The sequence below is a fragment of the Telopea speciosissima genome, chromosome 8 (genome assembly GCF_018873765.1).
Source record: "Telopea speciosissima isolate NSW1024214 ecotype Mountain lineage chromosome 8, Tspe_v1, whole genome shotgun sequence".
Lineage (NCBI taxonomy): Eukaryota > Viridiplantae > Streptophyta > Magnoliopsida > Proteales > Proteaceae > Telopea > Telopea speciosissima.
Genome location: NC_057923.1, coordinates 25,652,462 through 25,678,382, shown reverse-complemented (window position 1 = coordinate 25,678,382; position 25,921 = coordinate 25,652,462). Strand labels below are relative to the sequence as shown.

Below are 25,921 nucleotides of genomic sequence, written 5' to 3'. Positions count from 1 at the left end.
AACCCCAAATTGATATGATCGGGGCCCACCAAATAATAATATGGTAAATATATGAGCCCAATGACATATATGTGGCAATTCTGGTAAATAACCAGAAATTTGAAAGGGGGCACTTGGTAGGATAAAAGGGCAAAGGATAGAAGAGGGATTATCATTTATTGATTGGAGGCATACTAGACAATAACACTAAATAAGGATGAAGGCTGAATTAAAACAACAGATGGGAGGTAAATTTGAAACTTAAAATAAGTAAAAGACAAGGACATTAAGTAGTAGTAGTAGGTAGTTGATGCAGAACCAAGGGTGTACTCATGGAAGAAAAAGAAGGCGGCTGCTGCCTACCTTGGCAGTCAGCCAAGATTTTGAGTCTCAAATACTGCTGGTGTAACACTAACCCAAGAGGCCATACAGGCCACGATTTCTATTCTCGAAATACTGCTGCTTGCATGTTGCTTCAATGAAGCTATTTCCATGGTGTTCGATCCTTGGCAATGGAGCTGGTGTATGATCCAAGTGAACTCCTTGCGGTGGGAAACCCAGGAGGTTACTCTTCAGTTCTTGTTCTCTTTTTTTTCGAGCAATCCAGCCATTAGAAGACATCCCCACTCCAGCCGAGAACCACTGCTGCTGTGACTGGTTTGGACCTATTTTCATTACTTTCTAATTCCATTCTCCCTCTCTCCTGCCCCATCCAGCCATCACTTTTCCTCCATCTTTTGAGCACCTGTTCCCCCATCTTAGAGCTCCACTCAATCCCCCTTTCAGCCCCTTCTGATCTGTTGATTGGCCTCCACAAGAAATCTCCCCAAAACCCATTAAATCCCTATTTCCTAGCTTGCTACTCAAATCGGCAAGGAAGAAAAACCTTCTGCAGATTTGTTTGCTTAACCCCTAGTTTTTCCTACTGTCCCAGACCTATCCTTCCATACTAACCTCACCCTTGAACTAAACCATACCCTATCAAACCATCCCAGCCTTAGCCCATCAAACTGAACAATTTTCCCTGATTTCAGATCTTGTTTTAGGACTGGTTGAATTTTCATTCCTGTCCTACATTAAGTGGTATCAGAGCCCATGTCAGGGAACAATATTCTGGACCTTCTGTTCCTGATCCCATGGCAGCTATGCTGGAGATGTATACCAAACTGGGTAACCATATCACTGAGAGCCATAAGCTTATGGATGAGAGATTCTCAGCAATGGAGGCTAGAATTGCTGCCCCTAATCATGCCACACCCCTTCCACCTGATGAAGAAGTTCAGCCGGTTCACTCTGCAGCCAATTTTCCTAACCGGAGGGGTGTAGGAAGAGGCCCACAAAGGGTTCCAGCAGTACAACCGACTTTTGAAAAGCATCTATGGAGTTATTTTACTGGTGATCAACCCACACTTCATAGGCATACTAGTGATTCTCAAAAAGTTAAGCTTGAACTCAAGGAATACTCGGGAAAACATGATCCCCAAGTGTTCTATGACTGGTGGCTGCGTTGGATGACTACTTTGATTAGTATGAACCATGGTACAAGATCTCAGCGAGATCTCATATCGAAATCTCGCCTCTGTCTCGCCCATCTTGCTCTGTTGTGAAGGAAAAACACTTAGAGGTGAGGATTTTGGTGTTTTTTTTTTTTTGGCAAATCTCACCTCAACTGAAGATCAAAGCTTGGAGATTCAAGATTGAAGCTTCAACATCAAGAGAGGGAGCTGCATTGCATCTCAAAAACAGTTAGGTAAAAAGAAGAGCAATACTTGATTCGGCAACAACAGCAACAACAACAACAACAACAACAACAACATGGTTGTTTTGATGATCCGGCCCGCCACTCGTTTCAGTACTAACTATTCTCAAATGGTAGGACTTGTTACACACTTACACGTGCATTTGTTTAATCTATGTCTTTTTCCAAGTTTTTAACAATTATTAACAAACCGTCAAACCATCACCATGTATGATTATGAATATGATGCCTAATGCTTAAATGGTTTATGGTTATGTTTTTTTTTTTTAATTCCTAATGCTTAATTAAGTTGTTTTTTCACCTCTACTTTAATTATATGTGTTCTAAATATTGTGTGGAATAGCCTACGGTAGAGCTCACCTATGCCGTAGACTACCAACCTAGGGTTCGAAGTCAAATTACCGTTTTGGGTTTGAGTTTGTAAAAACTAATGTTTCCATTGTGTTTAGAAGGCCTAAAATATGGTGGATGTCAAATTTCAGGACCTATCTTGGCCATATGACCACCGAGTCAAGACGAATAAAATACACCAACTCGCCGAGATCTCGGTAGAACTCGGTTTCGTGGTTTGGCGAAACCAGGGGCAAAACCGACACCTAAAACCTTGGTATGAACTGTCGGAGGTGCGAAAGTTAAGCTAGTTGGAGCTGCACCTGAGTGGTGGAGAACTCATGAGAATGAATTGGAGGAACGTGGTAGAGCACCTGTTACGTGGGAGGAGATGAAAGAAGAGTTGAGAGAAGTATTTGCCACCCACTTTTAAGGCGACTCCAAGATAAATTAAATTCTCTTCGTCAAGGGAATTTATCGGTTGCGGAATATATGGAGCAGTTTACTTCTCCCTCATCTCGTACAAGGATTAGGAAGAAAGATATTCAAGTCTTGTCACGATTAAGATTGGGTCTACGGGTTAATAGGGCCATTGGCGTCACGGACGTGGTGATTGGTGAATGTTAGCGACTGCTTTGAGAAGGCCCTACATGCTAAAGAGTTATTTGCTTCCAATAACAAGAGGTTTGGTTATCAAGTTGGGGAGAATAGGAAAAATTTCCAGCACCCAAGCTTGCAGCCCCTAATCGATCCACGGCCCCTACTCGACAAGACAGAGGCAAAGCTCCTATGACTAGTGGCAACAAGGCACAATGTTTCCATTGTCAAGAGATTGGACATTATGCTAAGTATTGTCCACTCCGTTAAAAAGTGAATGCTGTTGCTGAAGTTGAAAATGCAGTGGAAGGGGAAGATTTTGATATACTCCCATACCCATTCGATGCTGATTATGATGGGGTTGATTTTGATGAGGATGATGCTATTGATGAAGGTACTCATGACATTCATGTAGTCAGCTGTATATTGGTGGCTGAAACCAAAGGAGAGGATTGGCAGCGCACTTGTATCTTTTACAGCCGCATGAAGTCAGGTGATAAAAATGCACTGGTGATTGTTGACACTGGCAGCTACGTCAGTCTCACTTCGAACACATTTGTGAAGAAGGCAAACTTGAAGGTGGAGAAGCATCCTCAGCCATATAAGGTATCGTTGCTGAATGGTATCACCTTGGAAGTAAATCAGTGTTGTTCTGTACCACTGAAACTTCATATGTATGAGGAAGAGATATGGTGCGATGTGATTCCTATGTGCCTCACTGATGTTTTATTTGGTAGACCATGGATGCATGACAATGATGTCATGGTTGGTGCACGAAAAAATTAGTGTGTATTTCAGCTCAAGGAGTTCACACCGTCTTCCATCCAATCAATGTACCCGCTAAGTTGCGTCAACGGAGAGCCTTGAGAACCAAGCATAAGAGCACCGGTGATGAGAAGAAGCCTGTACCACACAAGGAGCTGCTGGCTGTTCCTCACAAGGAATTCCTCCACACAAACCATGATATGGGAATGGTATTGGCCCTTGTTACGAGGGAGGTTACTCCTCAACCTGAGATAACATTTTCTCCATCCATCAAAGAGTTACTTTCTGATTTTTCTGGTGTGGTTCCTGATGAGCTGCCAGATGAGTTACCACCAATCACAATATGCCATTGATTTGGTACCCGGTTCAGTGCTACCAAATTTACCAGCTTATCGCCTCAGTCCTACAGAGTATAATGAGCTCAAATGGCAAGTTAATGGGCTTCTTCAAAAGGGTTTTATTGTGGAGAGTTTAAGCCCATGTGTTGTACCAGCCTTGCTTACTCCAAAGAAGGATGGTTCGTGGCGGATGTGTGTGTATAGCAGGTCGATATATAAAATAACCGTCAAGTATCGGTTCCCCATTCCACGGCTTGATGACATGCTAGACATGCTGTGCGGGGCAAAGATATTCTCTAAATTGGACCTTACGAGCGGTTATCATCAGATTCGTATCCACCCGGGAGACGAATGGAAGACCGCCTTCAAAACCAAGGATGGCTTATGAGTGGAGAGTCATGCCCTTTGGTTTCAAATGCACCTAGCAATCTAGCACTTTCATGCGAGTTATGACTTAGGTACTTAGGGCCTTTTTGGTATCACTTTTCATTTTTCATGTGTTTGGTATCACTTTTGAAACTTGTTTTTATTTAAAATAAATAAAAACACCCCCAAAATGATAATAAACTCAGATTCTATTATGGATTATGGGCGAAATCTGTTTTTCCTTCATTTTTTCGCTAGTTTAATGAACACATGCTCTTAAGCCCTCAAAATCGAGGGTAAAAATGTCATTTACCTTTATCATTAGAAAGTCATGCTCCCGCCCCCTCTTTTCTTCTTCTTCTTCTTCTTCTTGCAAACCCTGTGACCTCCTTCTCTCACCTTCGATTCTTTGTTTTCCTTGCTAGGGTTTCAGCTTGGAGGATCCTCAGATCTCTTCCTCCGTATTCTTTTATCGCTGTTTACCTCTCTCTCTCTCTCTTGTCCTGTAAAACGGTGAATAATCGTTGGCTTCCAAAGGAGATTTTAATATGATTTCTTTCAGGACCTCCGAAATGGTTATATAAGGAGGAGGAGGAAGAAAAAGAAGAAGTAGCAGTTTGGGAAGCTCTTGAAGTATCTGAGATGTAATAATGAGAAACTTGTGCCCTTTTTTCTAGGTTTTCTTCTCTCTGTTATGCTGTTTGATTACTTCGATATGCATGTGCTTCGTCAGTTCCCACTTCCTAACCTAGGGAGGTTCCTTTTTCCCTCTCTGCGACATGATTTCTTCTATTTTCAGGTTTAGTCCTCAAAGCTCTTTCTTGCTGGTTCTCTGGGTTTCCAGCTGAATATATTGATATGGGTTCTCTTTGTTGAACTAGAACTAGTGTCCTTTTTTTTTGTTAATTTAATTTTTGGTTGTAATTAGGAGGAAATCACAGTTTTGTTGGAGCTAGAGTGTTTACTTGCCCTTTTTGATTTTGATTCTGTCTTTTTTAGGGATTCATGGGGTTGAAGAACTGGGGACTGGGATTTCTTCTCTTTGTGGAAACTTTGAGTTCTGGGAATGATGTATTCAACCGATTTCCTTCTCTCAGTTTCATTGTTAATATCCACCTATAGGTAGGTGTTTTCAACCGATTTCCTTTTTTGATTTTGATTCTGTCTGTTTTCTCCATTTGATGGTTTTCAACAAAGTCTGCTTGTTTAATCGTGATTTGGATATTTTAACTTTGTATATGCTATTAATATTGAAATTGTTGTAATCTTCTTCACTTGGGATAAGGCTTCGAATACTAGTTGTTGCTGTTGAGTTCTATTCTTCCCTATTCCTCACGGTTTAGAGTTGATTTGGGAAAGAAGATGGTTGATGGAAGAATTTCTTCACCTACCACTAAAATATTAATGGGCTTTGGGCCAATTTCTCTAAAAAAAGTCTAATTTCAATGCTCAAATTTCTTGACTTAGGCCCATTTGTTCAAAAATGTTATAAAAATTATTTACACATGGGTAGTTGCCAAACTTATTTTTCATTCTGCAATCTATTTTTTTTAGTAGTTACCAAACAGTTTTTCATTTTTGATCAAAATGGTTTTTAATAATGATTTTTTAAAAATAAGCCAAAATGAAAATGAAAAATGATACCAAAAAGGCCCTTAGTCCTTTTATTGGTCGATTTTTGTTTGTTTATTTTGACTATATTTTGGTGTACAGCAAGGACCAAAATGACCATATTGACCATCTTAAACAAGTCTTGAGAGTTCTTCGTCAAGAGAAGCTGTACTTGAACCTTAAGAAGTGTTCTTTCATGCTGCCCAAGGTTGTATTTCTTGGCTTTATTGTCTCAGCCAAGGGGTTGGAAGCTGATCCGGAGAAGGTTAAAAGCATCAACAATCAGGCCGGTACCTACGACACTCATTGAAGTTCAAAGTTTCCATGGTTTGGCTTCATTGAGGAGATTTATTCGAAATTTCAGTGCTGTTATGGCCCCTATTACTGAATGTATGAAGTTTAGTAAGGGAAAATTTGAATGGACAGCAGCGGCAACAAAGGCCTTCCACCTTATCCAGCAACAAAAGCCTTCCACCTTATCAACAAACACAAAGCTCTAGTTCTCCACATCTTTTCATCCACAAACTGATGGACAAACGGAAGTGGTTAATCGGAGTTTGGGTAACTTATTGAGGTGCTTTTTGCGTGATTATGAGAAGACATGGCCGTCCATACTTGATATAGTTGAGTTTGCTTATAACAGCTCAGTGAATCGGACTACCGGTCGCACTCCTTTTGAGATACTACTTGGAGTTCAACCCCGGCGGCCTATAGACCTTGTTCCACTGCCACCACAAGCACTCATCAGCATTGAAGCTGATGAGTTTTTGTTCCATACTTTTGAGATACTACTTGGAGTTCAACCCCGACGGCCTATAGACCTCCACCACAAGCACGCATCAGCATTGAAGCTGATGAGTTTTTGCGCCATATCACAGAGGTGCATGCTAATGTTCGGCGACGAATAGCTCTCAGCAACGATGTTTACAAGGCTACAACTGGTCGTCATCGCCGTTGCGTGGAATTAGACATGGTGATGGTCCGTGTCAATCTGGAGAGGTACTTGAGTTGCCTGAAGACATGAGTATAAGCAACGTCTTCAATGTGGCTGATTTATACCTTTATGTGGGGCACCACACTGATGATGGTGGCACGGAACAATTGCTGCACCTACCCCAACTTAAGCCACCTATAGAAGACATCATTGAAGAGGTTTTGGACGTCATGTACAAAACCACTCTTCGTCGCATTGATTACCATGCCTTTCTCGTCAAATGGAAGGGTCGCCCAAGACATGATAGCACTTGGATACACACCGATGACTTCAAGAAGCTTGATCTGGACTAGTACGAACGTTATATGGCCTTCACCCATTTGTCTCGACGAATGTTTTCAAGTTGGGGAGAGTTGATGCAGAACCAAGGGTGTACTCAAGGAAGAAAAAGAAGAAGGCTGCTGCCTACCTTGACAACCAGCCACGATTTTGAGTCTCAACTACTGCTGGTGTAACACTGTTCACGTGGTACTGTTCACGTATACAGTGCTGTTCTATTGGGTTGCTATGTTTTAATTTTTGAGTCATGTAATAAACCAATGAACCAGCTGGTTCAATTGGTCTAGTTTAAGCTATGGTCTACCATGTGGGCTAAGTTAGTGGTCTAGGATATTTACTTTCTAATTTCATGTTAATAGTTAGTTTCTATTTTTATGGTTAGTAGGTGATTAAAATTAGTAGTCACATCAGTTAGAAGCTGATTGTGTTTTGTAATTTTGTAATCAAAGCCATGTATCAAAATTAGAAGATTCTAATTTAGGACTTCCTAATTTTGTTCCCTTGCCTTTTCTCTCTTTGTGACAGTCAATAAATACTACCCAAGAGGTCATACAGGCCATGATTTCTATTCTCGAAATACTGCTGCTTGCATGTTGCTTCAATAAAGCTATTTCCATGCTGTTCGATCCTTGGTGATGGAGCTGGTGTGTGATCCAAGCAGACTCCTTGCGGTGGGAAGCCCAGGAGGTTACTCTTCAGTCCTTGTTCTCTTTCTTTTCAAGCAATCCAACTATTAGAACGTAGAAGACATCCCCACTCCAGCCGAGAACTACTGCTGCTGTGACTGTTGAACTTATTTTCAATACTTTCTAATTCCATTCTCCCTCTCTCCTGCCCTATCCAGCCTTCACTTTTCCTCCATCTTTTGAGCACCTTTTCCCCCATCCTAGAGCTCCACTCAATCCCCCTTTCAGCCCCTTCTGATCTGTTGATTGGCCTCCACAAGAAATCTCCCCAAAACCCATTAAATCCCTATTTCCTAGCCTGCTACTCAAATTGGCAGAGAAGAAAAACCTTCTGCAGATTTGTATGCTTAATCCCTTGTTTTTCCTACTGTCCCAGACCTATCCCTCCACACTAACATCACCCTTGCACTAAACCATACCCTATCAAACCATCCCAGCCTTAACCCATTAAACTGAACCAGTTTTCCCTGATTTCAGTTCCTGTTTTGGGACTGGTTGAATTTTCATTCCTGTCCTACATTAGTAGGGACAATTAAGGGATTATAAAAATGTATGGAGATAAAACCCACCACGATGTGTGGTTGTCTTCTAAAGACAGACTTGGAACAAAAATACGGAGGACAAACCAGAATTATAAGAAATTAGGAGGAGCAAAGGGGAAATCAAAGTTAATGGATTAAAGGAAATAACTCCATCATCTCCTTCTTCTCATCTCCAATACTTGAAGTGTCATCGTCTTCAACATGGAAATGAGAACAGCAGCGTTGGCTTCAGCAGTTCGATCTTCCTCGCGAGATAAATCGATACTCAATAAATCTTCCGGCGGTAAATGATACTCCTCAATCATAGACAACAAATAGCAGCAACAGCAAATCGATAAGCGACGCGGACAGACCAATCTTCTTCAACCCTTGTCTTCAACCAACATGAGACTAAAAAATCGATTCCAAGATGCACCAGCAGGAGCAAATCAATTGCAAACCCTTCTTCTTGACTGGTTTCTTCAATTAACAGCAACAGTAAGTGGAATCGAGTCAGCAACAAATCAATTCAGCAGTAGCTTTAGCAGCATATTCGATTTCCATGATAGCAGCAATTTGCAGACTCAATCGATCAGCAGTAGAGGTAAATAAATTTTCAACAAATAAGCAATCACAGCGAAATAGTAGATAGAAACCCATACAAAACCCTAGTTCTTCTTCTTCTTCTATGAACTAGGGTTTCCTTCTTTAAACCAGAAACTTAAAACAACTCTCAAAACGTCTATTACACAGAGAATCAGGTACTTGGTTACTGCTCTGATACCATGTAACAGTATCTGAATGGCAGAATCGAAATTTTAGTTATTTCGGTCATTTTGTTTCGGTATTTCGCTCATTTTGGCCTTTTGGACCCCGAAATGGCCAAGCAAAACTCAGACAGAATATAATGTTTCTGCGAAATTTTGAGGTTTCGGTTGTCTCAACTCTCGACCTGTTCGAGACACTGTAATGAGACGAGTTTTCGAACTATGGTTACAACTCGAATAGAGTAATTTAGAGACAACTCCTAAACACACTAGGACTCCCAAGACACCTAGTAAAGATAGAAGGTAAAACCCCCTATATCATGTAACAATGGTTAACACTTTGTATTATTCTATTATTAGTTTATTGTTAGCTGGGAAAAAGTAATTCTCTTTTGCTTTGGTTCTTCTGAAGCTTCATTTACGCTTGTGCTAATTTTGCGACTAGGTGAGCAATCTCTCTGACTCTCAGTTTCACATAACCTTTGGACTTTGTTTACTTTTTTCTGCAGAGAATACCACTTGATTTTCTAGAAGGTGAAAAATTCCGAGAGGCAGCAGATAACTATATTAGGCCTCTCTTATCCAAGGTAATGATTCGTAAAAAAATGTTTATGATTTTTGCTTGATTATCGGCCTTTGTTAATTCTGTTTTGATTTATCTAAATCTGCTCTATCACCAAGCTCACATAGCTCTGTTTTGGTGCCCTGCTTTTAGGGAGTTCCTTCATTGTTCTCTGATCTCAGTCCTTTATATGATCACCCTGGCAAGGTCAGTTTGATTACTCTGTGTGTGTGTGTGTGTGTGTGTGTGCATCTGCATGTGCAGTGAAAACATTTGGAAACACATTTTAGTTTTCGTTAATTGTTGATGTTGTTGCTTTTGGAGTGGATGTTTGTTTTGACAGTTTATGGTTTGTTGCTTCTGCATCTCTTTCACAGGCAGATATTTTAGAGAAATTGATTCTTGAGTTGGAAGATTCAATTAGAACACCTGGAGCATATCCAGGGAGGTAATTTGTGAATAATAAACTTTAAAACCTCCCATGTTATCTTTGGAAATTTAAACAAGCTTGCAACTGAGGCGCACGGTGTTCGAAAATTACTTCTCTTTTTCAAAATTATATAATTATTAAATTTCCTATGGATCAATAAACTGAAGTTCGTGAAGTCACAACACATTGTCACAGAACTCATCCTTACCTGATATTCAAATTTTATTTTCCTGTGACCAGTCCAGAACTGCTACTAAATTTCACTATTGTAGTTTTTTATTTGTTTGTTTTGATTTATTCCCATCTTCTTTTATTTTCAGATAGGTTATACATACTAGTATACTACATAGAAACTATTGTGCGAAATCTTTTTAGAGGTACACTGCATTGAACTTGAAACTGGGTACTTAGAAGTTAAGTTGAACTTTCTCTATTTCCTTTGCAATTTCTTCCCTGGGATGCTTTTGATGTTGATAAAATTTTGTTGCTTGGAAAAAGGGGGGGAGGGGGGGGGGGGGGGGGGGAGAGGTATAAGACAGATGCTGCAAGATAAATTGATCAAGGAAAGATGGAGGGTATGAGAAAAAAAATTTTGAATGGTTACCCCCACCCCTCCACCACCCCTAAAAAAACAGAGGAGAGATATTTTTGCCCCCAGAAAATAAATGATATTTGAAGGAGAATTATTACAATGGAGCTGATTTCATAAATCTCTTGCAGCCCAGGTCACAAGTACATAGAATAAAGAAAAAGGGAGGAATCAGAGCTGGAAAAGAAGAATGATAACGGAAAAGGAAGAAGATAATTTGGTACAAAGAAAGAACGATGGAAGGATTAAGAAAAATTTACCTGAGGAGGAGGGTTAACCAGAAGTACTTAGCACCATTGGTTCTGTCCTTGGTAAACCTCTGTTTACTGATGTGCGAACTAGACGCAAAGATCGCTTAGCCTTCGCGAGAATCTGTGTTGAAGTGTCGGCCTTTGAAGATTTGCCTCCTTTTATCAAAGTCAATGACGGAGACGATTACTCCTTTGAACAAGAAGTTCATTACGATTGGAAACCTCCACAGTCCCTGGTGTGCAAGGTTTTTGGTCACAAATTGCATCTGTGCTCCCCTCCGGCCGAACCGGCTGATGCCCTTGCTCTTCCTACTGACGCCGTTGTTGCTCCTCCTTGCGAAGCTGAGAAGGTTGTCCCCGGAAAGCCTGCGACTCGATCTCTGTCTCGCGGCAGAGTGAGAACTAGATTCCGGCACCGGAAAAAGACTGGGTCGCAAAAGATCCCCGCTGCTCCTTCCAAGGCTCTGCCGCAGTCCTCTCTGCCATCCTGGAACGATGACCAGAATCGCTTCAGCGCTTTGTCACCTACTGAAGAAGACGACATCTCCACTTGCCCCGAGAAACTCCAGTTTGATGTCTGTCCCAGAAGCAAATCTCGTATGTTGGAAATAGATCTGGAGGGAATTTCCCCTTTGAGCTCTGGAAGTCCTGGCGCTGCTACCAACTCTCTGGCTATGTCGACTTTAGAGTTGGAACCCTCTTTGCTCCCTGATGTTAACGCCTTAGTGCCTGCATCAACTACTGAGGTTACTTTTTATCCTTTGGTCAGCGATGACCCTGACGTTCCTCTGTTGGTGGGCCCCTTGTTGCCTGGTCAGCAACTCCTTCCTAACCCAATCTCCTCTGACCCTTCTAGCCCTGGGTTGCACCCCCTACCTTTAAACTTTTCCCACTCTTTACCCGAAGCCCTTTCTGGATCGGGTATTCCAAACACTTCGAACCCGGATCTGGCCCTCAATCTTGACCTGCCTGGAAGTTCGTCTTCTTCACCCGTTCCCAGTCTTTCTTCTTCACATCGAAATCCTAACAAAGCCCGACATGGCCCCTCATCTTTGGCTACCTCCCCTCTTCGAAGTTCTTACCGCCGGTGCCACCACAGTGTTACCAGGTCCAAATCTGTTCTGGCACGCCTTGATGTGCCTTTGCTGCCCCTTCTCCCTCGCCCCCAATGATGCATGGTCTCATCTGGAATACTCGAGGCCTGAATTCAGCCTCGAAACATGCCGCTGTTTGCTCTCGCATTCGCTCCTCTCTCTCCTGCTTCTGTTGCCTTTTGGAAACTCACATTAAAGAGCCTAACTCCTCAAAAATCCAAACCTCCATCGCTCCGGGCTGGGCCTCCCTCTCCAACTATTCCCATCACCCGAATGGTCGCATCTGGGTTTTGTGGGATCCAAAAATTATCTCCATTACCTCCTTGACTGCTTCTCCCCAGTTTAGGCACCTGTCTATTTCAGATTGCTTGGGCCACTTCACTTGCTTCTTCTCTGTCATTTATGCCTCTAATTGTCCTTCCCAGCGAGCCTCCTTATGGTCTGACCTTACCTCCATTGCTAGCCTTGTTGGCTCTCAGCCTTGGGGATTAGCAGGGGACTTTAATGTCATCAGGTTCTGCTCTGAAAAACAGGGGGGTGATAATGTGGACTTGGAAGCTGTGGGTGCCTTCAATGACTGTCTGAGAGCATTGGTGTAAATGACCTCCGATGGTCAGGGTTCCCTTTCACTTGGAGTAACAAAAGGGCAGGTTCTAACAGAATTGTTTGTAAGCTTGACCGTGTGTTAGTCAATGAAGACTGGTTAACCAACTTTCCTTCCTCTCATGCCACCTTTGAAAACCCGGATATCTTGGATCACTCCTCCATCTCCCTATCCATCCAACCTTCCATCTCTTTTGGTCCCAAACCCTTCAAGTTTTTTGACATGTGGACATCCCACCCAACTTTCTTGCCTCTAATCAAAGAAGCTTGGGATAAGCCAGTCTTTGCATTTTCCAACCCCCTCATTGCTGTCTCAAGGAAACTCAAAAATGTCAAGCAGCTCTCAAGGATTGGAATCTTAAGACTTGTGGTAATATTACCATTCAGGTTGCAGAGTGCAAGGACAAGCTTGCTACCATTCAGTCTCGGCTCCAATTAGATATCCTAAACTGCCATCTTGTTGAAAAACAGAAGGCTGTTTCTGAGGAACTCTCCTCCCTCCTGGCTCGTGAAGAAAGCTTTCTCAAGCAAAAGTCTAGAATCAAATGGTTAGAGTTAGGGGACTCAAATACAGCCTATTTCCATCGCTCTGTGAAAGCTCGAGTCAATGCAAACTCCATTACTCAACTCACCCGCCCGGATGGTTCCATGGCTGAAAATGTGAAAGATATCAAAGATCTGTCAGTGCAGCATTTTGAGGGTATTTTTGGGGGGTCCTCAAGGTCCTAATGGGTGTCTGCCGAGCCCTCTGCTCAACAAGTTCATTTCTCCTGATTATTTGGACTTCCTCAGCTCCATCCCTAAAGAAGAGGAGATTGTTGCTGCTATCCATTCCCTCAAAGTGAATGGGGCTCTTGGGCCGGATGGTTTTAGCATGGGATTCTTCTTAGCTTCTTGGGACATCATCAAAAAGGATCTCTTCGCTGCCATCGAGAGCTTCTTCTTCAACCCTAGTCAGATCCAAGGTGTGAATCCCGGCCTGGTTTATAAGGGCCAAGTGTGACTGGATGTCTGAGGCATCCAACCAACCCACCAGGATCGCAAGTGCAGTACTCTATTCACAATTTTATTCATAATAATCAGAATTTAAATGCAGCGGAAGCAATTAAATAAGGCAACAAGATAGTAATAAAGAAGAACTAGTGATAACAGTTATATTTATATGAACATTTATGTACAAGAGAGTTACATTGGTGATTCACAAAAGGAGTAACTCAAAGGCCCAAAAAGACTATATACAATAACCAAGGTTCTAAGACTCGGGTCTCGGTGGCATCTCGGCCAAGCCAGAAACCGAGTCGAGTCGAGATCTCGGCGAGTCTGGTGCAATTTTATTTTTTTTGACTCGGACCCCCAACTCGATGGGTTTTACACATATTTTGGGTCTGAAACTTGGTATCCAGCCTATTTCAGGCCATTTAAACACAATGGCATGCCCAGATTTGCCAAAAAACAAGTCCAAATATGAGTTTTACTTTAGACCATAGGTTGGTAGGCGACGAGTCGTACTAAAAGTCTAAAACAACCTACTCTACCTATAATTTAGTAAAACTTAGCAAATTTAGCTATCAAAACATTCTAATTAGTACATATCAAATTATCAATCAAAACATGCGAATAAAAAGTACATTACATCAATGTTCACTGAATTTGTTACATAAAATATGATTGAGTAATAAATTCATCCCCAAATTGATCCACAAAGACTTCCCATGTCATGGAATTGCTATAGTGTTGCACATAGTGTGACACAGCTGCCATATAAGTCTTCTCATCAACATATACCAATCTCCCTATCTTAGGGTACATGGGAGGCTGTTGGTATGAAGTGTAAGATCCACTGCTACTGTCATTTTGAGTTTGAGGCATGTATGGCTAGTTTGGGACTGGGAATATGTACCCAAAACCTGACCCAGAGCTTTGTCTGTCATACTTAGCTGCTGACTGCCCATACTGACCATAGGCACTATAATCAGAACTGGTGCTCTCCTGGCCATAGTCATAGCCATGATGATGCTGAGATGATTGCCATGACTGATGCTCACTAGTAGTATCTATACTCATGCTTCCAAAACTTGCAAGCATGGTGTTCATACTGTTGTCATCATCTTGAGCATCTGACTGATGTGAGTGTTGGCGACCCTTCTTTCTTTTGTATGTTTTAGGGTGGCTACCATGGTCTTGATCTTGAGTGGCATGCGTAAACTGAGACTCACCTATGAAACGCACAGGGTCCCCCTGCGTTCCTACTTCATACTGGTACTGCTCGCACATCCCCTCATGACGATCATCATAATAACGGCCACTTGACATGCCACGACCACCACGACCACCACCACCACCACCACCACCACCATCACCATCACCATCATCACCATCACCACTGTCATCACCACTACCATCATCATCAGCAGCAGGACTTCCTACAGCAGGCTTAAAAGGTTTCGGTGACTCTGCATGTGCACGCCCTTCTTGTGACGACATATAATCCTCAACATCCGTGCCGGTTACAGACGCAATGGTGGGGTCGGGCCTACCCCCAGGCTGATCCATATCAGGTGTACCATGATCCCCTCACCTACTGGAATAGGGGATCCTCATCGTCATCAGAGTCCTCTTGGAAAATGTTGGACAGTTCAATGGGTTCTTTATCATTGGCCTCAATTCCTTCATGTATGTGCCTCATCCTTAATCTCATATTGTAGTGCACATACACAAGCTGCTCCAGTCGTTCGCTACCCAACCTGTTCCGCCTCTTTGAATGTATCAATGAGAATGTACTCCAGTTGCGCTCTCATCCGGAGGATGAACAAGTTTGTGAGAGCACTCTCACTGCTACCTTCCTCAGGTTGGGTGAACTTGTACCATAAAGCACCCACCAGTCGGCTGCATTACATATATAGAATAGTAAGAATATGTAAATTCTAAAGAGAGAAAATTATAATTCATAAATGTAAATATGTAATATCATGCCACCTACCAGGGTCTGACTTTTGTCTACCCTCCACTGCAGCTTGTCGACCGAAACTTGCTGAGGCCTCTCTAAAGTATTTGATCTAATTTCAATTTGAGGAATTAGTATTTCCTATTTAGTAATTACATTCATAAACTAACTACCAAAGTACCAAAGTCTCATACTCTCACCTCATCATTGTAAGCAGATTGTGTCTTAGGATTGAGCTCTAACTTCGCAGTAACAGTTTGAATTGCCTCTAACAATTCTATGTCTAGCCCAAGATCATGGGAGTAGTGATACTTTGGATTCAAATAGTATGCTGGTAAAGTAGACACCACATATGATTTGTTAGTGACTTTACTGACTTAATGCCTTTGGGTTTTGAATATGTAAATGTAAAAAAATTATAGCATTTAAAGTGTAAAGTATGTTGACCTCACCAGCTTTATGCAATGGATGACTCAAGTGCTTCTCCCACCGCTCATCAATGATGTTAGTGTAGGACTTTGCACTTCGAGGTATAGCAGCTCTAACCATTTCCTTCATTTTTTGGATGGCAGCATAAATGTGGGCCAAGGTAGGCTTCTTCTTTGTATCAACCATCCTCAGTACTGCCACCACTGACTCTAATATGACAACCACTTTCCCCAAGTCCTTCCAAAATCCATCACTTGCAATGGTCTGTTGTGCTGCCTTTGCTTCTCCTGACTTAGAACCTTGCCAACTAAACCATTTATCACTTGCAAACATAGACCTCAGACCTATCGCCTTAGTCTGAAAGCTCTTCAATGCAATGTAATTGGTGGCAAATCGAGTGACACCAGGCCTCACTAAATCTCCATTGCATTTGTCCCTCAACAAGGCTAAAGCATAAGAATGGTTGTACACAAAAGTTGTTACTTGTCTTGCCTTTCTTACCACACCCGCCACCAAAGTCTTTTTCCCTATGTCCTTCAGCATTAAATAAATAGAATGGGCTGCACATGGGGTCCAAAAGAGCCGGATCCTCTTATTCTTCTTATTCATCAACTTCTCTCCAGCCTTTTTAAAGTTGGAACCGTTATCCGTCACAATTTGGATAACGTTCCTTGGTCCTACCTCCTCCACCACTTGCTTAAACTCCTTATACAAGTATGATGCATCCTTTACATTATTTGATGCATCGATGGATTTCAAGAATACAGTCTTTCCATTGCAACTCACCATGAAATTTATGATGGATAGTCTAGTAGGTCTAGTCCATCCATCAGCCATAAGAGTAACCCCATATGTCTCCCACATTGGCTTCAAACTATCAATGTAATCTTTCAGCTCTGTACCTCCCCGAGGCAATTATACATTGTATAATTCATGTGGTGAAGGTCCTTCCATCCTGCGCACCAGCCTCCCTGCAAGATCAAGGAATGCATTATAGTATGTTCCTTGTGCTACATTGGCTGGAATGCCATGGTAAAGCATGAACTTGCTGAAGGCTTTTCATGCTTCCTCTTATTTACCACCAAATATTTGCGGGATGGTTGGCTGGTAGGCATCTTTTGCTTAAAAGTTGTGGGATCCTACTCAAAAATGGGATCTGGAGCTTGTACTCGTGGTCGGGTTTGGGGTCGTGGTATATTTCTTGTCCCAGTGCTTTTCCTCCTCTCATCTTCTTGCACTGGTGCAGTTAAGCCAGATCCACCAGCTCCTCTTGCCTGCTCATATGTTCTTATATTCTCAAAATGAAAACTTTGTCTACTCTTAGGCAAAGTCTGCTGGTAAATTCTCCATTCAGCCTCTGATTGAAACTCACTAGGTGGAGGCCCAATGTCAGTATCATCTCCACCACGGACCTCTACACCAGTCCTCTCTAGTACTGTCTCATTAAACTCTTGTTGCATTCTTTCCCTCTCAGCTTTCTTTAATCTTCCTCCTTTCAAGTGTTGTGCCATTGTCACTTTCACTTGGACAGGAACATTTGGGCATGAGACAACATCCTTGCCTGTACCAGACAAGTGTTGCTTTAACCTAGTGGCTCCTCCAGATAGCAACTTCCCATAATAATTGCATTTGGACTTCTTTTTGTCTGCGGACATGGGGACTCCATGTTGCCATGCTATATCAGACATTGTGTACAAAATGTCCTATATTTTATACTGTTACAAAAAAGCATGTATTAATAACCAAAGATCACTTAAAGTAAGGTATTCAAGACTTAAAGTATGCTATTCATAACTCTTAAACGTATGAAATAACTATCTCTTATTTATCCCTAACCTAGTATTTATTTCTTAATTAAAATAATATTTTGAATTTTTTAAACATAATAACTAAAGTATAAGAAAATAAATATATGTATTTGACATTTCAAGTTAATAATGTACATATGTTGTGAAAATATTTTCCTAAATTATTTAATAAATTTTTATAATATATTTATTAAATCTGAAAATAAAATAATTTTTAATAGGTGAAAATAAAAATTAATCCATGGGTGAGAGCATCCCAAGTTGTTTAACATATATCAAATTCATTTTCAAACAATCACTATTCATCCTATTTTTTTCATTTTCTTTTTTCAAAAAAATTATTTATTTTTTCAGAAATTATAATAAAAAATTTAATAACTGAAAAATAAATTCGACTCCATCAAGTGATAGATCGGGCAAAGATGTTTAACATATATCAAAACCACATGAATCTAACAAGTATTGCACAAATTTTTTTGAAAAAAATAGATTTGGGAAAAATTAGAAAATACCTTTGAAATCCTACAAATAGGTGATGATTTGGAGTTGAATCTTCACTTTACCACTTGAATCTCACTTCAAACATCATAATCCACCAAAGATTTGAGAGAAATAGGAAGAAATTTGAGAGAGAGAGAGCTCTTGGAGTGTTTTTCTTTAAACTTTTGAGAGCTTTGGACAGAACTCGAGATTTCCGAGTTCTATACATTGCTCTCTTTTAAAAAAATGGGCATATAGGCATATGGGTCATGAAAACTGGGTAAAAAACCATATAACTCGATACCGAGATCTCGGCGAGATATTGAAATTTTATGACTAAAAAAAATAGAGAAATGGCAATCGAGACTTGACCGAGATATTGCAGTTTTAGGAACCGACTCCCATCTCGACTCGCTATCTCACAAAACCGAGAAACTCGGCGAGATCTCGAACCATGACAATAACTACTACAAAAGTGTTATAACAAAAGAGGAAGAAAAAGCCTGATCATTTTGGAGGATCAGGAGAATGTGCAGTCATCATAGGAACACGAAGCATCGTGCTCAACCAGGAGAGGAATATCAACTCCATGAGCAGCAGGAGAGTCCTGAGTAGGAGGAATCCCCACAGAAACACTAGCAGCAACGAGAGTAACTTCATCTATAAGAAAAATAAGGATATCCACAGGGGTGAGCTCTCCACTAAGCCCAACAAGGGAATGCATGCAAACAAACACAATAATTTATGATGCATGTTCTAATCTAACATGCTCCTAACATGGATACTAAGTCTCATGAGGTTTAAGTACTACTGTAGTAGATGCTAACCTCGGCCCCGGAAACACATAACCAGACGTCGGTCACCCGAGCGAAACCATTCTACTACGGTGAGGACCCACCAGTTTAGGCATGTCACCAGGCAGCCCAACCAGTAGACCCCCAAAGACCAACCCTACTATTTATTCCCACAGTGGAGTACACATGCTAATATGGGACAGTGAATGGTACCTCGGCATACCCATCGGCTGTACCACGGGTTGTCCAACACCTCTTCCCTTGTTGGTAAGGGACGTAGTACTGGGTGATGACATACAACTTAGCCCAGTACAATCTATTCATGATGGCACATGTATGGATAGCTGAATTATAAAAGTACAGTACTTGACCATCAATAAATTCACAATAACAATAATATCAATGCAATGCAAGATGCCAATGCAGCCTAGTTCACATGCAGATTCTAGTGCAATAAATACGAGTTAAGAAACTATATGCATCTGAGTAGTTTTAATGATGCATGAAATGGCATTCAGAACAACAGCAAATTAAAGTGATAAACACACCAAAAATTAAAATCAAGTTCCCTTACCTGTACAGTAGTAGTCTAGTCCTAGCCAAATACTTTCCAAAGGATCCAGTCAAGATAGAGAAAATACAGGAATTACAGCCCTAAATCACATACAAATGACATCCATTAGGTTCAAATAGAAGCTAAGGGCAAACCCCAAGATACTAGGGCAGCAGGGGCACAAAAAGGAGCAGCTGGATTTAGAGGGATACAGGGCCGGACGTCCGGCCCTAGGCCTGCAACTGCATCTGGCCCTGAGGCCGAGTTGGGGGTTTTGCTCCAAATGGTCAGATCTTGACATGCATGCCCTGAATTTCATGTTCTAAGTCAATGTTAAGGTGGGTCCAACTAACCTCTTTAATTAATTTGAAAATTTCAACTCAAATTTTGGGATTTTTATCAATCAAACCCAAATTTCATACTTAGGGTTTATGAATTGGCCATTAGAATCAGCAATTGTGTTCAACAGAGGGACAGCCATGAAGATTCAGGTATGGCTGAACCCAAACAACACTAAAACAGTAAGAAATTAGGTGGAATTTCCATTGTTTAAGCTTGGATTAAAGATTTTAATGGCAGAAATCTATTTAGGCATGATTAGGCTTGAAGATTAGAGAAAGAGAAGGTGGAAAGAGCATGGATTCATGGCTTACCTTGGTACAGCAGTGAACAAAGATGAAGACAGCCCAAGTCTTGTGCAATAAAGTCTCCTATAGGGATTCCCAAGCTTCAATTTCAATTACCAAACCAAACCCCAAGTATAGAGCTCCCGTCTCCCTTCTTATCCTTCTTCTCTTTTCTTCTTTTCTAAGGTTCCCAAGCTGAAATCGTTTTCTCCCTTCTTCTTAGTGATTTGTGAATAGTGTATGATTTATTAGATTAGTTACATATATATAGGTAGTGCTTTAATTAGATAGTGTTTGGTTTGTTTTAAAAGAAAGTAGAATCTGTTTTTAGAAATGCTTTTTAAATCTGATTTTTTTATTAAAATTACTTATTACTTAGATTATTCTAACTATATAATGTTGTCTTAAAATTTCAAAGGTAAACCGGGTACGGGTAAATGTCAGGAATAGGATTCCCCATTGGGGGAGTGGGTCCCACAAGGGCAAATTGACTAAAATACCCCTATAGCTCTAATTGGTCGTACAAAATACTATAAATTACATTTAAATTATACTTGCATCGAGTTTAATTAAGGGAGAGGTTCTGCATAGCCTCTAGGCAGCAGATCCGACACTGGTAACTCTAGTGCGGGGTTCCACAGGGGTCCTCTGACCCCAAAAGAGCAAGCTGAGAGGAAGATTCCCTGGAATCCTCCATAGGAGTGTCGAGAGATTCATCTGTATCCTCGACTGATGCAGCCCATAGCATCGATGCCACCATAGACTCAGAGTTGGAACCTGAAATCACACAAGTTCCAAAAAATTTAAATTTATTGCGGATTTCACATGAACCACACTTTTCTCTGCCTCATCCCGAAAAAGGAAGGAGCTTCTGCTATGCATGATTTCAGGCCCATTGCCCTCTGTAACCTTCTTTACAAGTTCATTGCAAAGATTTTGCCTCGCAGGCTCAAGAATGTGGTAGATATGGTGGTCAGCAACAACCAATCAGCCTTCATCCCTGGTAGGAATATTTATGACAATATTCTTCTCTGTCATGACATTGTCAGAGGCTTCGACAGGAAAAACTACTCCCCGGCTATCCTCTTGAAGATAGACATCCACAAGGCTTTTAACTCTCTGAGCTAGGATTTCATTACCCAAGTTATGACAAAACTGGGCTTCCCTTTGGTCTTTGTTAACTGGGTCAGCACCTGCATCTCTTCTCCAAAGTTCTCAGTTCTGGTCAATGGTAGCCCGGCTGGTTATTTTGGTGCTACTGTGGGGATTAGGCAAGGCTGCCCTCTTTCTCCTTACTTGTTCACTTTGGCAATGGAAGTTCTCTCCAGGAAAATCCAAATTTGCTCTGATCGGCAGCTTATCTCTCCTATGCCCAAGTGTAAAGCTCTCAAGCTTACCCATTTGGCCTTTGTTGATGATTTGATGATATTCTCCAAGGCTGCAATTGGCTCGCTTGAAGCTATCATGTCTTGTCTCCAGCATTTCCATAGAGCTCTCAGGTCTCTGTACCAACCCCTTGAAGTCTCTCCTCTTCTTTGCTAGTGTTTCTGAGCAGGACAAAAGGGCTTTCCTTGACAAATCGGGCTTCCTCGAGGGTCAGCTGCCTGTCACGTATTTGGGACTTCCTTTGATCCCCGCTAGGCTCTCTGCCCACCATTGCACCCCAATGTTGGATCTTATCAGGAGAAGACTTCAACTGTGGAAAGGCAAGCTTCTCTCCTATGCTGGCATGTTGGTTCTTATAAGATCAGTCTTGGAGGCTTCTTACATCTACTGGTCTGGCATTTATGGTTTACCCCATTCTACTATCAAATCTCTGGAATCCCTCCTAGCCTCTTTCCTTTGGAAGGGGAATGATTCCTCCAGATTTCTTCGCCCTCTCAGTTGGGCTGCAGTGTGCCTCCCCAAGAAGGAAGGTGGGTTAGGCATCAGGAGAATCAAAGATGTCGACTCTGCGGGTATTATCAAGCTTATTTGAAAGATTGTCTCAAGGAAGAAAAGCATCTGGGTAGATTGGATATATTCAGGTCTCCTTCGCCATGACTCTATTTGGACTGTCCCTGTCTCTTCTGATGCCTCTTGGGTCTGGAGAAATATCCTTGCTTGTCGGCAGCTGGCCCTTCAAGCTATCCGCACTCAGATTGGTGATGGGCTCTCCTCTTACCTTTGGTTGGACCACTGGCATCCAAAAGGAATCTTGCTTCCCTTGGTTATCCCCAGGGCTATTTATGCCTCCGGTCTTCACAGGCTTTCCTTGGTTGCAGATATTATGGATCACAATGGCTGGGCTCCTCCTATCTCCTCCGCTTCTTTGGACCTTATTTGGAATGATCTCCCCCTCATTACTAGAAGGCCGATGGCTAGAGGGGATCTTGTTACTTGGTCTTCTTCCAACTGCAACTCTTTCTCCTCCAAAGCAGCTTGGAACCTCACTCGTATTAATGGCTCTGTGGTTCCTTGGAGGAAACTCCTTTGGTTTAAGCACCACATTCCTAGGCACTGTTTCACAGCCTGGCTAGTCTTCACCAAATGCTTGCCCACGCAGGATTTTCTTCGCAGCCGGCACATCTCTGCTCCTTCAGCTTGCTGCCTCTGCTGGAGCAATGATGAAGATCTCAATCACCTCTTCTTTGAATGCCCTATGTCTACTGCAATTTGGAAAGGCATCCTCAACAAATGTTGGCCTGCCCAAAGGAGAATTCTGCCATTCTCTCGAGAGTGGATTTGGATCGATATGACCTTCGCTGGCTCTTCTATTTGTGACTCCATAGGCAAGATGGCTTGCAGCCCTTTCTCATATTTGGATGGAGCACAACATTTGGAAATGGACCTCCAAATCTCGATCTTATAGTATGATTTGGGATTCCATTTCCTTTGAAATTAAAGCAAAATTATCTCTAGCTCCCCCTTCCTTTTGTAAAGACTCCCCAAGGAACAGAATTATTGTTGATTCCTGGGGTCTCTCAAATGTTACTCTTGTTGCTACTACCCCTTAGCCATTGCTTTGGCGGGTGGTTTCTCTTTTCTCTCCTCTTCTCCCTTTGGGGCTCTTTGTAATCTTTTTCTCTTGGTAATATAATTTTTATTCACCCAAAAAAAAAAGAGAGGAAAAGAGGACCTTAGCTGGTCCGCTACCAGTCTCGTGCAAATACTACTGTGAATTGAAAATCTCAAATTCTACTCAATCCAATCTCCAAATCTTTATGGGATACATCAATATATAAGAGAAAAAAAAAAAGACTCCTAACTGAATTCTAGAACTGAAACTGAAAAGAAAAAAAACTGCTATGTTATCTAACTACCATAAGGTGAAATAAAAAAATTGCAAATTTTGTAGACAACTCCAAACAAGTAATCAAATCCTTAAATATCCCTAGTGGGCCAAAAGCCAAGTTTGGACCTGGTTCTTCTCGGTCTGGGTCTCTAGACTGGGTCAAGCCGGTCCAACCATGGAAGTGCATCTGCATCAGTTCCCTGTTCTGTCTGCACTTGTGTAAATGAAATGAATATCCCCTCCTGGTTATTTGGAGACACCCATCTACCCATGAGAGTTTCCCCAAAGGAAACTAGAGGAGTCTGGTTTATCTTCTAATAAGTTTCAGAACTAGTCTAAGATAAGTGGATCGCAGCATCCAAAAGTGATCAGATTTAAGAGAAACTTCAGATCTTGAAATCCACCAGTCTGATCGGGGCCAAACACCAATCGGGTTTACCCTCTAGGGCAGTGATTATTCACCCCAAATCCTAGCACAATCTAATGGTTAGATGTTTCCCTACAACAGTCTTCAAAACTGGGCAATAATGATATAAAACAGAAGTGTCGCACAGGCTATTACAAGTTGCAGAAAAATCAACTCAGTTTTTAACTCCGTAAACCCTTATTGTTCAACAATGAAATTACTTCATATTCTTAGTAGAATATCAGTATTTTTTTATTCAACAAACTCAGGAACAGAATAGGGTGACTTACTTGATCTCGCATGAGTGATACTAGGCTACTAGCAGAAGCAAAATAGAAAATTTGAAGAAGATATGACCTGAGGTGTCTCACACCAAGCTTAGGCTCCTATCTTACAAAGCACCCCATCTTTTCTAATGGGTTCCTAGGTTAAGAAACAGTAACGACAGAAACCACCCACGGGGTAGAACCTTAGGTATATTGAATAAGACCAGAAAATGCAACTTATTGTAACTTACAAACCAGAAATCTGATCGTCCTGAAACTAAGGTCGAACAACACCCTAGTATAGATGGCTGTGATCCAATGGGCAGATTAGGACATAAAAGCAAGTTACTGAACTTACTAATAACTAAGTAACTAACAAACTAACCAGCAGATGACACTTCTTTGTCGAAGGGAGGGTATTAACAATGGAGTAACACTTCAAAACCCTATGGGTAATTGATGGTCAGATGTGGAGATAACACCAAAAGCAATGAAATTAGAAACTAGGGCAGAATAACCACTTACAAAGTTGAAGAAGATCCAACCACTGGATGTGGCTGAAACTGAGATCGAAGGAAGGTCCCAAAGGTGGGAATACACCTTCAAAAATAATGGTTGAATCAGTAAGTCAGAATAGGAGTTGTTGAGGTATGAAGGTCTGCTGCAATATAACTCCACAGAAAAGGGTGCCGCAAGTCAGAGATGATGTGACAGTGCCTTCCCCTTGTATTCACTTGATGATATCAACACTTCCCACTTCTAGAATAGCAATTAAAATCACTGCTGTTACAGGTATCAAATTCCCCACAGAACTGTGTTGCAGTAACAACAAATTAAAAACAAAAAGGAGAAGAAGGGAGGAATAGGGGGGAATGACCAAGGCCTCTCACCTATGGCCTTGGTTAGTCTCTCACTAACCCCCCTTCCCATGCGCTCAACCAATGAGAGGTTACTACAAGCGCCTACAATCGTATCCTCGGTAATTTGGATTTGATCTTGTTTTCCCTAGTTTGAGGGTTTAACTCTGTCATTTGCAGGGGGTGTCAATCAGTCGGTCTGACTTTAATGGTGCAGACCAAATGGGCCTGACTCAGACCTTCTAATTAACTGAACAGTCTCAAAACACAAGACTGAAACTATATATGAATGGTTGGTAGGTCTCGGTTTTCATTCGGGTTAGGTCATTCGGTCTTATTTCAGTTTTAGACCGATTGATTATATGAACTAACCAAGAGCCTTATTGTTCACACCGATTAGGTTTCTCTCCTTTTCTCAAGGCATATCCTTTTTTATAGATCCTTCTCCTTCCTTTTTCCTAGTTATTTGATGTGGGACTAAGTGACTAACACTCAAAAATATTTAAAACTTCTACTCTAGGAGAAAAAGAAGGGGGCTATGAGATGCTTTATTTTTTGTCCCACTGTGGAACACTATCAAAGTGGAAAGAGGTAGTAGGGTCAGTCAGGCTCGGTCAGGTTTGTATATTCAGCCTTATTTGTTTGATCATATTGGTTTGGGTTAGGAGACAGATTCCATTCTAAAATCGAGATCGAGCCATTTTTTAAATCATCATTCAGTCTTGGTGTTAATTGGTCATGTTAGTGAGTTTACAGTGGGCCATTTCCCAGTGCTGGTCCTGCCTATGCGAGATCCTGGGTTGGGTGAGTTTTTGGTCAGTCCTATCTTTAGGCATTTTTGCACACAGTGGCTTCCCTCAAGACTCGAACACGGGCATTTGCCTTGGCAGCCTGAACCTTTTACCACTGCTCTAAGCAATGGCCCCTTAAAATTAGTCAGTTTGGGCACCCTGAATCATCTTT

General features: G+C 41.5%; 1 protein-coding gene across 1 annotated transcript in view; it reads left to right on the top strand.

The window, feature by feature from the left end:
• The window catches only part of LOC122672839 (N-terminal acetyltransferase A complex auxiliary subunit NAA15-like), a 62,861-nt gene that overhangs the window by 8,086 nt on the left and 28,854 nt on the right, over positions 1-25,921 (top strand). The window contains exons 6-8 of the mRNA XM_043870336.1: positions 9,502-9,579; positions 9,708-9,761; positions 9,932-10,002. Of these exons, the coding sequence (XP_043726271.1) occupies positions 9,502-9,579; positions 9,708-9,761; positions 9,932-10,002 (203 nt within the window). The remainder of the gene's footprint in view (positions 1-9,501; positions 9,580-9,707; positions 9,762-9,931; positions 10,003-25,921) is intronic.